At 40.9% G+C, this 15,986-nt stretch overlaps 1 protein-coding gene across 1 annotated transcript in view; it reads left to right on the plus strand.

Annotated features, from left to right (window-relative positions):
* LOC142256949 (cytoplasmic phosphatidylinositol transfer protein 1-like) overlaps window positions 1-15,986 on the plus strand; it is a 221,297-nt gene that overhangs the window by 83,844 nt on the left and 121,467 nt on the right. Inside the window, exon 2 of the mRNA XM_075328963.1 lies at window positions 6,666-6,814. Coding sequence (XP_075185078.1) covers window positions 6,666-6,814 — 149 coding nt within the window. The remainder of the gene's footprint in view (window positions 1-6,665; window positions 6,815-15,986) is intronic.

A 15,986-nucleotide genomic window follows, 5' to 3' on the forward strand; every position in this document is an offset into this window, starting at 1 on the left:
TCTGACACCATTTGACAGTATAAACTGGTATTTAAAATCCATCAATTTCTGTGTGGAAAATCTCAGCATCATTTGGATGAAATTTGTTTAAGGCTGAGTTCAAACGCCTTTTTTTTACATACGGAGGAAAAAATAACGACTTTTGCATTCGTGTGCTATCCTTAAAGAGGACCAAACACTAGGATTTTCCTATATAAACTAAAGCCAGTGCTATACTGGCGCTATCATGCTGATTCTATACATACCTTTAGTTGTGAGATCGGAGGTATAGTTTCTAAAATACAGGGAAGTAAAGTTTGTGAAATGCATTGTTACTTGATTGATAGCAGCTACAGAATATCTAATAGATGGGTCAGGTTTTACTAGTTATTCCCGCCCCTGTCTGCCTGCCTGTCCTTCCTCCCTTTGTCTACAGGGGCAGGAAGGAGGGAGGAATGGCAGACAGGTTAGACAGGGGCAGGAATAACTAGTAAAACCTGATCCACCTACAGTATTAGATATACTGTAGCTGCTATCAATCAAGTACGAGTGCATTTCGCAAACTTTTCTTGCCTGTATTTCAGAAAGTATAGATCCGATCTCACAACTAAAGGCATATATAGAATCAGCATGATAGTGCCAGTATAGCACTGACTTTAGTTTATATAGGAAAATCCTGGTGGTTGGCCCCCTTTAACTTCGTTTTTGATTCTTTGTGCAATCCCAATGTCCGTTTTATACATCCGTATGGCATTTGTTTTTTACATGAACAATTTAATAAATAGCAGTTTATTATCATTATAATTGTAATGTGTGAAACACACAACATGTGAAGGGAAACCCAATATTTACGCACCCACAATCTTATAATGGGCGAGTGTAACCTATATTATGGATCAAAGTTGGGCATGCTGCCATTTTTTCCAAGTAGACCATTGAACCATGTGCAAGAAAGTTCATGTGAATTAAGACATTGACTTGCATTGGTCTGTGTGCTGTCCGTATGGTATACAGAAGGTTGTGCATTCGGTGACGTTATTTGATCACTTCTAAGATGTCATCTATTTAAAAAAATGAATGTCTCTTTTTTTAACGCCAGTCTCAACAATAACCTCTCATCCAATTCATGAATCTATTCACTTACCTCTAATCCTTCTCGAACAATCCTATATTAATTCTATAATGTGGTTTCCCAAACTCAAGCCCATAAGTGTTGTGTGATTTGGACAAGAAAATTGGGGAAATTAGAGTGCAATCAGTGATCTGAGGGGACTAATGGGATTAAATAGTCATTGATTATAGGTTACAAGTCTACACAATAGTCACGCTACATAAAACACATTAATACTGTAATATATGATAGTCAATATCCCGCTGGCTGGTGAAGCAAAATTGCAGATGTGGACAAGTATTGCCTTCTGGAGAAAAAAGGTTAGACGTACGAGTTATTAGGATTCCATTTTGGGGTTAACCACTCCAGATGCCTATTAGAGAATAACCTGTTCAGAAATATGCTCACTATTACTACAGGACTTGTTGATAAATCATTTATATTTCTGGGAAGATTTTCAAGAGATTATTGCCAGAGATGTGCCACTTAGCATTACATAACAAACATGCATTTTTTTTTTCATCTTTTCATTAGGGATATTCTGGGCACTTCCTATGTAAACATTTGTTTTGTCATTGCCCAAATTAATGCATTTTTCAGACGCATAAATAATAGAAAATGGATAATATAAAAAAAAATTGAATTTGCAACGTCTTCAAATTTTTCCCAAAAATTTGATCCTTCTTAAGCCCGCTTTACACACTACAATATATCTTACGATGTGTCGGCGGGGTCACGTCATAAGTGACGCACATCCTGCATCGTAAGGTACATTGTAGTGTGTGACAGGTACGTGCGATTGCGAATGAACAGTAAAACGTTCATCGCACGCACGTCGTTCATTCCTCATGAATTGAACGTCAGGTTGTTCATCGTACCCAGGGTAGCACACATCGCAGTGTACCCGGGAACGATGAATAGATCTTACCTGCGTCCTGCGGCTCCCGACCAGCAATGCGGAAGGAAGGAGGTGGGCGGGATGTTTACGTCCCTCTCATCTCTTCCCCTCTGCTTCTATTGGCCGGCTGCCGCGTGACGTCGATGTGACGCCGAACGTCCCTCCCACTCCAGGAAGTGGACGTTCGCCGCCCACATCGAAGTCGTATGGACGGATAAGTATGTGTGACGGGGGTTAATTTTGTTTGTTTGTGCGGCACATTCAACAAAATTGAACGTGCCACACATACGATGGGGGCGGTTACGATTGCATACGCTTTACTTGCAACAGAGACCGCATATATCCTCCCAGCTTTTATTACACATCGACTCTTGACATTTCCCCTATAAATTGTCTGGCTGAGATTGCTTGTCTAACTTGTCTGTATGCTACAATTTTTGTTCCTCACTTTTGTCTTTCCATTGACAAAACAATTGGATGTTATATCCTTTTTACTGTCTAAATGAGAAACATTTTGGAATTTTGATTCAAACTAAGTGGGTTTAAGTCTTAAATCAAGTAAAATATATATATATATATATATATTATAGAGAGAGAGAGACATAGTATATTGCAAAAGTAAGTACACCCCTGAGTAAAAATGGCCAAATTCTGCCCAAGGTGTCAATACTTAATGTGGCCACCTTTTTGTTCATGCACGGCCTTAAGTCTCTTGGGCATGGAGGTGACAAGAACTTCACAGGAGCCACTAGATCCTCTTCCATCCTCCATGATGACATTATGGAGCAGGTGGAGGTTAGAGACCTTGAGCTCTTTCACCTTTCGTTTGAGGAGATCCCACAGATGCTCAATAGGGTTTAGGTCTAGGGATGATTGGTCAGTCCAACACCTTTACTTTCAGTTTCTTTAGCAAAGCAGTAGTCATCTTGGAGATGTGTTTGGTGCTGTTATCAAGTTAGAATAATGCCCAATTGACCAGTTTCCAGAGGAATTGGATCATTCACTACTTAATTTTGTCACAGTACATGATGGCATTCATGGCTCCCTCAGTAAATTGTAGCTCTCCACAACTGGCAGCTCTCATGCAGCCCCAAATTATTATACCCCAACCACCATGCTTGACTGTAGGCAAAGCAACTTGCCTTTGTACTTCTCATCTGGTTGCTGCAACACACGCTTCACACGATCTGAACCAAATATGTTTATCTTGGTTTCATCAAACTGCAGGGCATGGTACCAGTAATCCATGTCCTTAGTCTGCTTTTTTTCAGCAAGCTGTTTGCAAGCTTTCTTATGCATCATGTTCAGAAGAAGCTTCCTTCTGGGAAGGCTGACTTCTCACCCCTGTAACCTCTGCAGCAATGCTGGCAGCACTCATGCATCTATTTTGAAAAGTCAACCTCTGGATATGACACTGAGCACCAGCACTCCACTTCTTTGGTCGGCCATGGCAACGCCTGTTCTGAGTGGAATCTGTCTTGCTAAACCGCTATATGGTCTTGGCCACCATTCTGCAGCTGATTGTCAGGGTGTTGCCAATCTTCTTATAGATTAGGCCACCTTTATGTAGAGGAACAATTCTTTTATTCAGATTCTCAGAGAATTCTTTGCCATGAGGAGCCATGTTGACCTTCCAGTGACTAGTATGAGAGTGTGTGAGCGATAACACCAAAATGTAACACACCTGTTCCCCATTCACACCTGAGGCCTTGTAACACTAATGAGTCACATCTCACATCACATCGGGGAGATAAAATGGCTAATTGTGCACTTAGGGGGGTGTACTCACTTTTGTGACCCGTGGTTTAGACATTAATGGCTGTGTGTTGAGTTGTTTAGAAAACACAAAACTTCCACTGTTATACAAGCTGTACACTGACCACTGTACATTGTACCAAAGTGTCATAGCCTCAATGTTGTCCCATGAAAAGATATAATAATATATGTACAAAAATATGAGAGGTTTACTCACTTTTGTTAACTGTGTACATTATATATATATATATAGTACTGGAATACTAGCCGTCATTTTAATTTTTAGTTCATAAGTCAATAGTACATAAGAACATAAGCCATGTTTTAATACTGTATATCTTATCAAGGAATTTCACTTTTTTCTCCTCCAGGACTGATCATTCATTTTCAACTTATGGGTAAAATTCATATTCAGTGAAGACATATTTTCTCATTACTGAGATCGTAGATGATGGTTGGTGCTTTTAAAATTCTATGGCGGGGGGCTAGAGACAGACACACATTCTGCTGCAAGTTCTGATGAAACGACAGTTACAGTTCTCCATAGAATTTTATAAACACCAACTTCAATCTCAATAATATCAAAATCAGTTTTCACTAAACATAAGTTTTACGCATTAATTGAAAATGAATGATAAATCCAAGGATATAAAATAAGTGGATTTCTCTAAGATATATTACAAGTTGCTTATTTTTACTTGTACTATTGGTTTTTAAAAAAATTAAATATTAAAATGACAGTTACTCTAAAGGCCGCTTTACATGCTACGATTTATCTAACGATCTCATGAGTGATGTGACACGCCCAGATCATAGTTACGATTTGCCGAGATCGCACATAGGTCGTTTATTAGCGGTCACACGCAACGATCGCACAAGCGACGCAAAATCGTTCAGCGATATACTGTTTGACCAAGGTCGTGTGGATGTTGTTCGTCGTTTGCAGAGTGTCAAACATACCAATATGTCTGCTGTGTTCCAAACGATGAACAATATTTTGAAAATGAACGACGTGTTAACGATCAACGATTTTCAACCTATTTGCGATCGTTCGGAGTCGCATGTCGGTGTCACACGCAACGACGTTGCTAACGATGCCGGATGTGCGTCACGGAAACCGTGACCCCGCCGACATATTGTCAGATAAATCGTAGTGTGTAACGCCGCCTTAAGTGTCTGTTATCTGCTAATCTCAAGGAGCTTTCATTCAAGGAGCTTTGACTTAAAGGTCTGATACATGCTAGATTTTCAATCAAAAGGGAATCTATCAGCATGTTTTTGCTACCTCATCTGAGAGCAGCATAATGTAGGTGAGGAGATTCTGAATCCAATGATGTATGACTTAGATTACTGGTTGCAGCTGTTCTCACACAATTAGAATTTTTAGATTTAGCAATGCTTCAGAGCTGATATAGCTGTCTCCACCCACACCAGGCTCTCTATAGAGACTGTACATTGACAGTGAGCTGTCAATCAGAGGAGGCTGAATGCCGGACTGCCATGCTTGTAACATTGTAGTCCGAGCTATTGGAAGTCCTGCTGTGTCCTGCTCGCTTAAACAAACATACCAAGATCGGACCTTGATAAGACAGGCATCCCTGAATTCTGTGTTTTATCCCTTGCAGCATACTGTGTTCAGCTTACAAAGTAAAAACCTGCTGACAGATTCCCTTTAATAGAATCCTCATACTTATTTTCTTATGCAAAACCTCAAGCTGATAGTTTTCATAACTTGAGTAAACAAAGGATATGTGACACATTGTGAATTTCCATATGTATAGACAAAACATCCTTCCTATATAGACATGTGAAATCATATGTAGATTCTCTGTACCATAACAAAACAACTTGCTGATTAGTCTTCATCAGACCTTGAAGCACTTAAGCCACAGACATAGACGGACTTTGGGTAAAAAGACCCGGCAAGCAAAAACATACAGGTACATACATTATTCTCAATCCAAAAGATGCTACAACCAAAGCAGATTAGTGAGGAGAAGCTAACAGACAAGATGAGGCACATAGTATAAGTAGCATGACACAATACAACAGAGAAGTTATTACTTCCAGAAGCTTTAACCCATGATGTGCAGCTCATCCACTAAAAGTCATCTACATGGGGTCCGATATGATTCAGATAGCTGTGAATGGGCTCAGGTTTAAGGCCATCTAGCTTTGGCTGGCCGGTCTGCCGCAGAGGCAAAAAGTGCTATACTGTCACTGTTATTTCACACATTTCTTTATTTTTCTTATGTTTCCTTTAAAGTAATAATGATGTCAAATGAATACCCTTAAGTGTTCACATATATGGAAGTAGTAATTATTTCTCACTCGAACATGCATATTTCAAGTCACTTTTTGCTTTATTTCTGCATGTCTGTGTGTTCCGTGCTCTGCACCTTCCCTATAATGGGTAAAGGTTATTAACAATGCAATAAATGAACCTTTCTTTTAAATGAAAGAGCAGCAGTGGGCGAGGAAGCTGTGATTTTCCTGCAGATTTAGATTATTGCAGTATATCCATAATTATATGGTAGGGAAACCCTGTAACTAGTTCTCTCACTCCATTGTTTTTCGGCGAGGCTTGACTTTTCTAGCAATACTGAAGTCAGTGGGAACTAGCGCTGCTTGTCTGGACACGAGAGCGATGTCAGTTCTTCCCACGCTTTCCTCTGCCTGTGATTCTCTGCCTATGAGCATTGCAATGTCTAACAAGTTAGCATGCCCCAGATTCCCACCTGTTATAACATGCAGAGATTTCAGCTTAAGTATGTCATTTCAAATATGGAAACAAAAAAAATGGAAACTTTTCCACTAATGCATGCCAAATCAGGTGTTGTGTTAGAAGGAGCAATGCGAATACATACGAATCCGGTTGTGCCATGACGAGCTTCCATTGTCACGTGTCTCTTCTCTTTGTAGTACAGGATTGGACAGCTGTACATGATCAGCAAGCACAGCCACGAGCAAAGTTCAGACGGAGAAGGGGTGGAAGTGATCATCAACGAACCCTATGACGATCCCAACCATGGCCAAGGACAATACACTGAGAAGCGGGTCTACCTAAACAGGTACGTTGTTACATAAAGGGCAAGAAACATTCAAAATTCAAAATGTGTCAACTATTAAATTTCTTTACAATATAAGTGGAATAAAATTTTGACTTTTTAAAATACGTACAGGCAACTAAACATGACACCAATATCCTCTTTTCATGTGTCTGGCTGTAAGATAACTGGCTACAGCAGAAGCCCTCCCCACTGCTCTGATCGTTGGCACTAGCACAAATGGTTAAGCCTCACCTACTTGGTTAATGGGAATCTGTTATGTCTAAAAAGGCTTAGGGTTAATCTGCAGGTTCCAAAGCTGTGCAGCCACGATACTTAGACCTGCAGTAAAAGGTAGAAATAAACTTTAATTTGCCCGGCAGTCTCCGGTTTTCAGTCATAGAGGCGCAGCTTCCATCACGGCTCGGCTGTAACCATGCCCTGAGCTGACTGACAGCCGGCTCAGCAGTGCATTAGTACAGAGCTGTCAGTCACTGCCGGGGCATGGTTACAGAGAGGGCCTTTTTATTTAGAGCTATTTTTTTATGTTTTTTTTTTTTTTACAAGAGGGCAGTTCTCACAGAGTAATTATGCAGAGTATCTTAAAGACATCCCCTTGCCGAAAAAAAATTGCGCTAAATTAAAAATCTTATCTCTGAAACCATATTCCATAGGGGTTTAAAAAAAAAATAAACCCAAAAAATAGAACACTCACTAGACCAAAGGGAATAAAATAAGACAAAAAACTGGCCAGCTCGTAGAACAACAACTTCAAGTAATTGTTTTCTGTATGACCATATCATTCTCTCACATCGTTATGGAGAATTTCTGGACCATTTTTCTTTACAAAGTTGGTTAAGTCCAGGTTGAGGTTTGTGGTCATTTGTTTATGCACAGCTGTCCTAAATTCTGAAGACTTCCAATTTGGTTGAGTTCTGGACTTGATTATTTTCTCTTTCAGCCATTCTGATGTGGATTTGGTGCTGTGCTTAGGATCATTGTTCTGTTGAATGACCCAGTTTTGGCCAGGCTCTAACTTTTGGATATCTAGCCTCAGATGCTATTCTAGAACACCTTGGTATACAGAGGAGTTCATGGTTGACTCAGGGTGCCCTGGTCCTGTTGTGGCAAGACAAGCTGATTGTCACCCCTCCACCAAAGTGCTTGAGAGTTGGTATATAGTGCTGATATGCTGTGTTTGATTTTCATGAAATGAGACACAAGGCATTAAGGCTAGTGAATGATCGGCAAACTCGGAGATGACCTGGATTGGAGGATATAACCAGATTTTTAAAAAATTCTGTTCCGGCCCGGAATTGATTCCAGATATCTGGCTGGATGCCGGTCCCAATATAAGTCTATGGGAATTAGAATCTGGCCCGTAAAATTTGTAGTAGAAGGGATAGGGGAATTGGGGCAAACGCTTCATACTTACTGAGTCTCCAGCTGCTATTTCTTCTGGGGCCACTTTCATCATTGCTCATCCATATTCACTGCTTCCCCACCCACCAACCGTCCTGGCGTCTGTGATTGGTTGCAGTCAGACACGCCCCCAGCCTATGTGACAGCGTGTGTTACTGTTTGCGATCACAGCCCTGTCTGCGGGTCACTGTAAATTGGTGTAAAAATAAATAAATAAAAAATTGGCGTAGAGTCCGACCATATTATGAGATCTAGCACAGATGAAGAATACAGCTACAGGCTGCAGCCCCCAGCCCTAGATTAGAAATGGTTGGCGTATATGAGACCTCCCCCAATACAAATCTGTAAGCAAATAGAAATAAACATAAACAACCAAAAAAATCGTTTATTTGAAATAAAATGCAAAAAACACCCTCTGTCACCCCTTTATTAACTCTCAAAACACCCAAGTCAGATGTAATCCACATAAGGTCCCACGACGATTCCAGCTCGGTAACATCTGAAGTGACAGCGTGCAGCCATGAAACATGACTGCCTGCTGTTAGTTTCAGGCAGAGAATGAGCAGTGCAATGAGTGGTGACATCACTCAGGTTAGTTGCAGTCATAGCTGGAGGTTTCCACGGTCCTTCACCTGTGATCGCAGGTAACCTGACCTCGGGTGACCTCAGTAAACTCAGGTTCACATACCTGCAAGGTCTCTTGGCAGAAAACCACATTTTTTTACCAAGAGATGCAGATTTGGTGCCGAACTTGGATCATTACCCAGAGCTCCCTAAGAACTCCGGACCTGGGCCTAGCACTCAGGTACATTTGAAACCACGTAGATCTGGACTTTTATAGTCTAGGTCTGCCTATCACTAATTAAGGCCAAACATCTCCAATTGGACCTCTTCTGTCCAAGGATATTGTTCCAGAAGTCTTGTGACTTGTTTAGAAACTTTGCAAGACTTAGCCATGCTGTCATAATTTTTCTCCTGGCAACCCATCCAAACAAGTCATACTTGTTTAGTCATTTTTTTTCAATTTGTATTATAATTTATGCACTTGATGAGCTGACTGTGGCATTCAAAGTGTGAGCTGAAGCTCATTCCACAGTCTGACCTTGGGGTGAATTTGCTTGGGTGTCCACTCATAGCAACTTGGTCAACTATTTTGAATGGTTTCCATTTTTGAATAATCTTTCTTACTGTAGAATTGTTTATCCATTTGCTGATGAACAATTAAACAAGGTAATTTTATTAGCAGAACCTGGCCGCTCATGTTCCTATGGAATCAAAAAGGGTGTATTTAATTTTTCTCATACTGCTTCTGGATTTTGGCATAGTTTTGTTGCATGATGACACGGTGTAATTTGTCATACGTTGTTAGCTTGAGGTTGTATTTGCCTATTATTAATACCTTCTATGGACCAGATTTTTCTTATTATGTCCAGATACATGAAATCCTAGAATTACTTTTGGAATATTGTGTTACTTATTTTTTTATTATGACTGTATATGTTGGCAAGGACTTTCCCAACCAGTTTGTTTATTAATCCTACCTTTATGGAATTTGTGAAATGATGCACAGTCAGGACGTGTGCTTCTTATGTAAATAGAAGTTAATATTTTATGAGCAATCTGTCACCCGTCTTATTTATATAAAAAAAGAACAAAGAGCAAGTAAAACTGCAAATGTTCTGCCACGTGAACCTGGCTGTATTGTAGCAGAGACTGGTGATCACCACCATTACATTCATCCTGTTGGTGCAGTGAACATGGACCTGACACAACATTTCTATCTCAAACATTGATCAGTAAGAGGTGGATGAGTGACAGGTGTAGGCCTGGTGCTCTGAGACCCCGGCTACTACAGGCAACACACACCAAAGAGACTCGAATAAGAATCTCCATTTCCAAAATGTCTTAGGGAAAACCACTCTTAAGATTGTGAACAAGCTTGTTTCCATACTACAGCTTCCTTTACCTGGGGGGGAATGTCTGGCAAAATTTACTCTTGTACTATGGCTCTAACAGAGTGGCAACCCAGTAGTCAGCACTATTTCTAATCATAACAATATGGACATCATGTTGCAGATCGCTGTACTCCACTCTCCCATGCCACCCGTCTGTTCGATGACAGTCCATACCTTGAGCACCCTTCACACCTCCATGTCTCTGATCTGTGTGGTGTCTGTTTTCACATGTACCGGTGACACGTTCATATTCATATTAGTTAAAGTCAATAGAGATCTTCACATATCTGTGTTTGCATACAGACCGTGTGCCCATATGAAACACCTGTGTGTCCGGGTGAGTCTCAAGGAGGCAAGTCAATTTTTTTCCCTGCATCACGGGTCAAGTATGGACAGCACACGGATGGTATCCATGTGACATCTGTGTTACACGTACTAGATAAAAAATGGATGTTACTGAAATAAATGTTTTTTTATGTTTAAAAGATGTGCAAAGCTGGAAAAATGATAGATAGTATAAATAGAATAGAATAGATAGCGGGGCTCTGGAGTCTGAGTCGGAGGTCATTTTGGTGGAGTCGGAGTCGGTATAAAATGCACCGACTCCAACTCCTAAAATATATAATAAATTGGGGACAGTAGTGCAATGCAGTGTGATGAAAATGTTTACATAGGAATTTGGGAAACTTATGAAATGTCCTATGTCTGTTCTATTCCTGATCTAAGGCTACATTCACACACAGCGTTTTTGCTGCGTTTATTGAGGATACGTTTTTCAGCTGCAAAAGCAGATCAGCTTTTTAGAAAAAAACGCACACCTGAAGCTCATAAATAATGCTTTCAATAGCAAAAGCAGATTAGAAAACCGCCACAAACTGACATGCTCATTCTTTGTGAGGATCCTCACAAAACGCTGTGTCTGAATGTCCTATCTTTTCACCCATTGCCTTTGCTGGGATGCCAGAGTCACTGCATTTTTCTGCATTATTTTGCCATCAATGTTCGATATGTTTGTGACAAGAAATAAATTGTTAGTAAGACATTGCCAGTAAAAGATACTAAAGCTCATCACAGCAGCCAGTTTCTCCAGGCCTTAATGGAAAAAGTTCTGCAAGATTAGGAACGCAAAAAAGAACAGGTTCTTGCCATTGTAACGAACAATGCTTCAAACATAAGTACAATTAAACTGATGAATGATAGCAATGAACAACATCTTGAAGAAAATTTAAGATTTAGTATTTGTGAGATGGAAGGCCACAGTGCTGTTCATGTAACTGAGGAACAAACAGATATTACAACAGAACAGCAAAATGATACTTTAGGATTAGATGATCTTGCTGAAGCAGCTTCAAAACACTTAACTAATCATCACATGCGCTGTGTTGTGCACACGCTGCAGCTGGCAATAAGAGATAGTCTGCAAGAGGGACCCCGGTTTCACACATCCGGCTTTTCGCCAGTTTGGCGGATGCGGCGCACTCCAGTACAGTGTATACAGTACAGTGGCAGCGCGACAAACGACGGTCACATGCTTTCATGTGACCGGAGCATGTGACCCGGACGTTGTGGCGCTGCCACTGTACTGTATCGTACTGTACTGGCATGCGCCACATCCGCCAAAACGGTGAAATGCCGGATGTGTGAAACTGGGCAGACATGCTAGAAATCTGATTGGAAAAGTGAGGAAGTTGGTTATTGCCACCAGAACCACTAAAATTGATTCCATCTTGAAGAGACGTGCTGGGAAAGGGGCAATTGTTGATCAAGCCACTCGGTGAGGCAGCACTTATTTAATGACTGAGCGATTGTTTGAACTAAAATCGTTTCTTATAGATATGGTGAACCCTCAAGTAACCTTAAATGAAGGTCAATAGACACAGGTGGCTGAATTGAAGGAATTGCTTAATCATCCATTTACCGTGACTAAAAAATTACAAGCTGAGGATTTAACTCCTGGCATTTTCATAAGGGAGTGGAAGAACTTGCTATTTTGCCTGTCCCAAAGAGGAGGTTTAATCGCAGATGGCATTTCTGCTTCAATGAAACGGAGAGAGACACAGCTATTGGAAAATAAAATTCTTCTGGCAGCTATTTATGTGGACCCAAGTCATCATATACTGCTTAATAATCAACAGCTTACTAAAGGATTCAAATTGAGATTCTAATCTGGCATAAATCCTAAGTCATATACAAAGGATTGTTAAAAATCCCCTTTTGACTTTTATGATCGCTACTTCAATAGGTGGCGCTGCGCTAGAGTTTGTCTCCTTTCCTGGAGAGACAATTTAAAGGAACAGAAGCTTTGAGTGAGGTAGCAGTTAGGATGAGCAGCTACAGGACTGCCAAGCGCAAAAGGACTTGGGCCCTGACAGTGCTACTGCTGCCATATCTTCATCCTCATCAGATGAGGAGTTTTACTTTGACAAGTATTTGGATGACATGGAGCAGCAAAGTGTTGCCGCAAGGAAAAAGATTTTACTCCATCTCCTATAGCAGCAGATTGACCAGATTTCAGTAAAATTTTTCACTTGCTCTCAAAGAAATAGAAAAATTCAACCGTTCATCAAAACTGACTGTGCATGAGGCAATTCCTTTATACCCGGAAATTGTTAGAGATGTTGCCCGTGTGGTTACGGCTTTACCTCCAACCCAAGTTACTGTAGAGAGGTTGTTCTCTAGCCTTAAAACTATAGGGTCAGATTTGAGGTCATCTATGAAGGAGGATGTGATGGAGGCAATTCTATTTCTTACAACAAATTCATAGACTGCACAAATGTTATTTACTGTTTTTGTTGAAAACTGTTTTTTGCCACTTACAGAGTGTATTAGATAGTGTTATAGATAATACTATGTGATATATATATATATATAACACTATGTAATACTCTATGTAAGTGGCAAAAAACAGTTTTCAACAAAAACATACTAAATAATAACATTTAGTATATTGCTTATATTTAAGTGAAAAATGTATTGTAGTACAATGTGAACATCAGACATTTAATCATTTTTATGATACAATAATCAAGACATTTAGATAGAACATAAAATATATTTATTGGAATCCAACTTTAGAACACAAAAAACTGTAATAAATTGTAAATATGTAATACAATATGTAATTTATATATATATATATATATATATATATATATATATATATATATATTATACATGCACACACACTATATATATATATATATATATATATATGTAATCTACTGTATATTACATATTGTATAACATATTTACAATTTATTACAGTTTTTTGTGTTCTAAAGTTGTATTCCAATAAATATATTTTATGTTCTATCTAAATATCTTGATTATTGTATCATAAAAATGATTAAATGTCTGATGTTCACATTGTACTACAATCATTTTTTCACTTAACTATAAGCAATATATGTGGGAGTCGGAGTCGGAGTCGTGGAGTCGGTGCAAGGGAAGGAGGAGTCGGAGTCGAAGGTTTGGTTTACCGACTCCACAGCCCTGACAGATAGATTGATGAATACATATTTACATAGAATACATACATAGATTAATAGATAGAGAAAGATAACAACATACCTTGTACAGCCATTTAGCAGAAATAATAAATAATTAAGAAAAAAAAATTCATGTCCAGCACAGGTACAACAGCAGCTGCAGGCTACTACCCTTAGCTCTCAGCTGTATCTTGGCTGGTTTTGAAAAATAGAGGGGATCCCATTCCGATTTTTAAAACTATTTGAACAAATTATTGTGAAAAACTTTGTGGGATCTCCCAATTTTTAAAAACCAGCCAAGAGACAGCAGACAACTGCTGATATTATTAGGGTGGGAAGGGCCATGGTTATTTGACCCTTTCCAGCCTAAAAATAGCAGCTCTCAGTCATTCCAGTAGTGGCGCATCTATGAGATGTGCCAAATCTAATTTGCCCTGGTGCGGTGGCAAATCTGGTAATATATGGAGGTTGATGTCACCTGTAAATTGCCAGCTGGCATGAAGCCCTTGTATTAGTAATGCAAAAAAAAATGTATTTGAACAAGCACCCAATGCCTACAGCCCTAGTTCCACAATTTATTTCAAATTTTAGCAAAAAAAGGTCCTCCATAAACCATAACAAAGTCCCAAGACGTCCCCCAAAAGCAAATCAGAAAGACATAAGAAGAGAAAATTAATAAATAAATAAAGACAAGAAACACCCTCATTCACCAATTTATTTTCCAGCAAAACCCTAATGCAGGTTCGTTGTAATCCAATTAGGAGGTCCCACGATGATCCCATACTCACTGTCCTAGCCTATGAAGAACAGAATGTTCCTCTACAGGCTGGGAGTGCAGTCAGTGCAGCCTCACACACTGATCTGTGTGAGAACCACTGCAGTGAATTGAGATGACCAATGAGGTCACCCCAGGTCACAGCAGCAGGTCACAAAGTAGTGTATGAGCCACCGCGGGCAGGGATGGACAGTGATGTCATGAGTTCAACTGAATTCACTGCCCAAGTATTGCGAGAGCCCACAGCAAAATAGAGTGACATGGTGGCTCAGTCTTGCAGCGCTGGGGTCCTGGGTTTAAATCCCACCAAGGACAACATCTGCAAGGAGTTTGTATGTTCTCCCCATGTTTGCGTAGGTTTCCTCTGGGTTTTGTCCCACACTCCAAAGACAAACTGATAAGGAATGTAGATTTGGATCCCCAATGGGGACAGTGTTGCCAATGTATGTAAAGCACTGTGGAATTAATGGCGCTATATAAGTGAATAAATATTATATTCCAATTATTATTAACTGCAGTTCACTCATAAGTTCAATTAAGTTCATTGCCCGCGGTTCTCAGATAAAGTATCCCAAGAGAGTTTAAGTACAATCAGTGTTTTATCAGTAGGAAATTATCACTGTCAGACTAGGTGTCACATGCAAGCCAATCAAGCTACCGTAATCTGTTTAACTCTGCCCCTTTACAAATTGGAATCCTGCTGACAATTCCCAGTGTAAACAGAAAGCTGCCAATCTGTGATGTCAGCAGGGTTACACAGGGCTCAACATTCTGATCACTGCTATGTCGCGGGCGGAGGAGGGGACGCTGCGCTCACCCACTGCTCGGGTCTGGCTGCTGCTGCTGCTGCTCGGTGGTGGCTCGAGCGGTGGGCCGGATCCCAGGGACTCGAGCGGCGTTCCTCGCCCGTGAGTGAAAAGGGGTTTGGTTTTGGGGATTTATTGTCCGTGACGCCACCCACGGTTGTGGTGAGATTGGTGACACCACCGCTGCTCTGGACGGGGATCCCGGGAGTGATGACAGGGAGCAGCTTGGATGTTGGTTCTCCCCTCCGTGGGTAGGGGGTTGGTTGTCCCGGGGCCCGGTGATGGGGTAGGGATGGATGGCAGGCGGGTTATGGGGGCTGGTGAGGTGCAGGGTCGCGGTGGCAGCGCTGCGCCGCACGGCACGGTGGTACTCACTCAGCCAATCATGAACACAAAGTCTCCGGTAAAACAAACGGCTGGATGGACGGGTCCCACAGATGGCTGCGGTGTTTCTCCTCCCGGCAGGTTGATGGTGACTGCCTTTCCCTACCTGCATAGTGTAGACGGTTCCAATGGGTTCCCACCGGTAACCCGCTCCCCAGCTTGGATATGTGCTGAAGGAGCCCCTTTTGCCCGCAGGCTCTGGCCCTGGGAACTGTAGCCTTGGCGGTGACTGTGTTTCCCTCTAACGGTTGGACTGTTGCCTTCTATCGGGACTTGGCTGCTGGGAAACCCCGGAGGTTCCCTTCGCTAACGGATTTGACAATTTCAGCGGCGACTCCTAGCCTTGTCGGGGTCCGTAAGCCCTGC

Source organism: Anomaloglossus baeobatrachus, chromosome 11 (genome assembly GCF_048569485.1).
Source record: "Anomaloglossus baeobatrachus isolate aAnoBae1 chromosome 11, aAnoBae1.hap1, whole genome shotgun sequence".
Lineage (NCBI taxonomy): Eukaryota > Metazoa > Chordata > Amphibia > Anura > Aromobatidae > Anomaloglossus > Anomaloglossus baeobatrachus.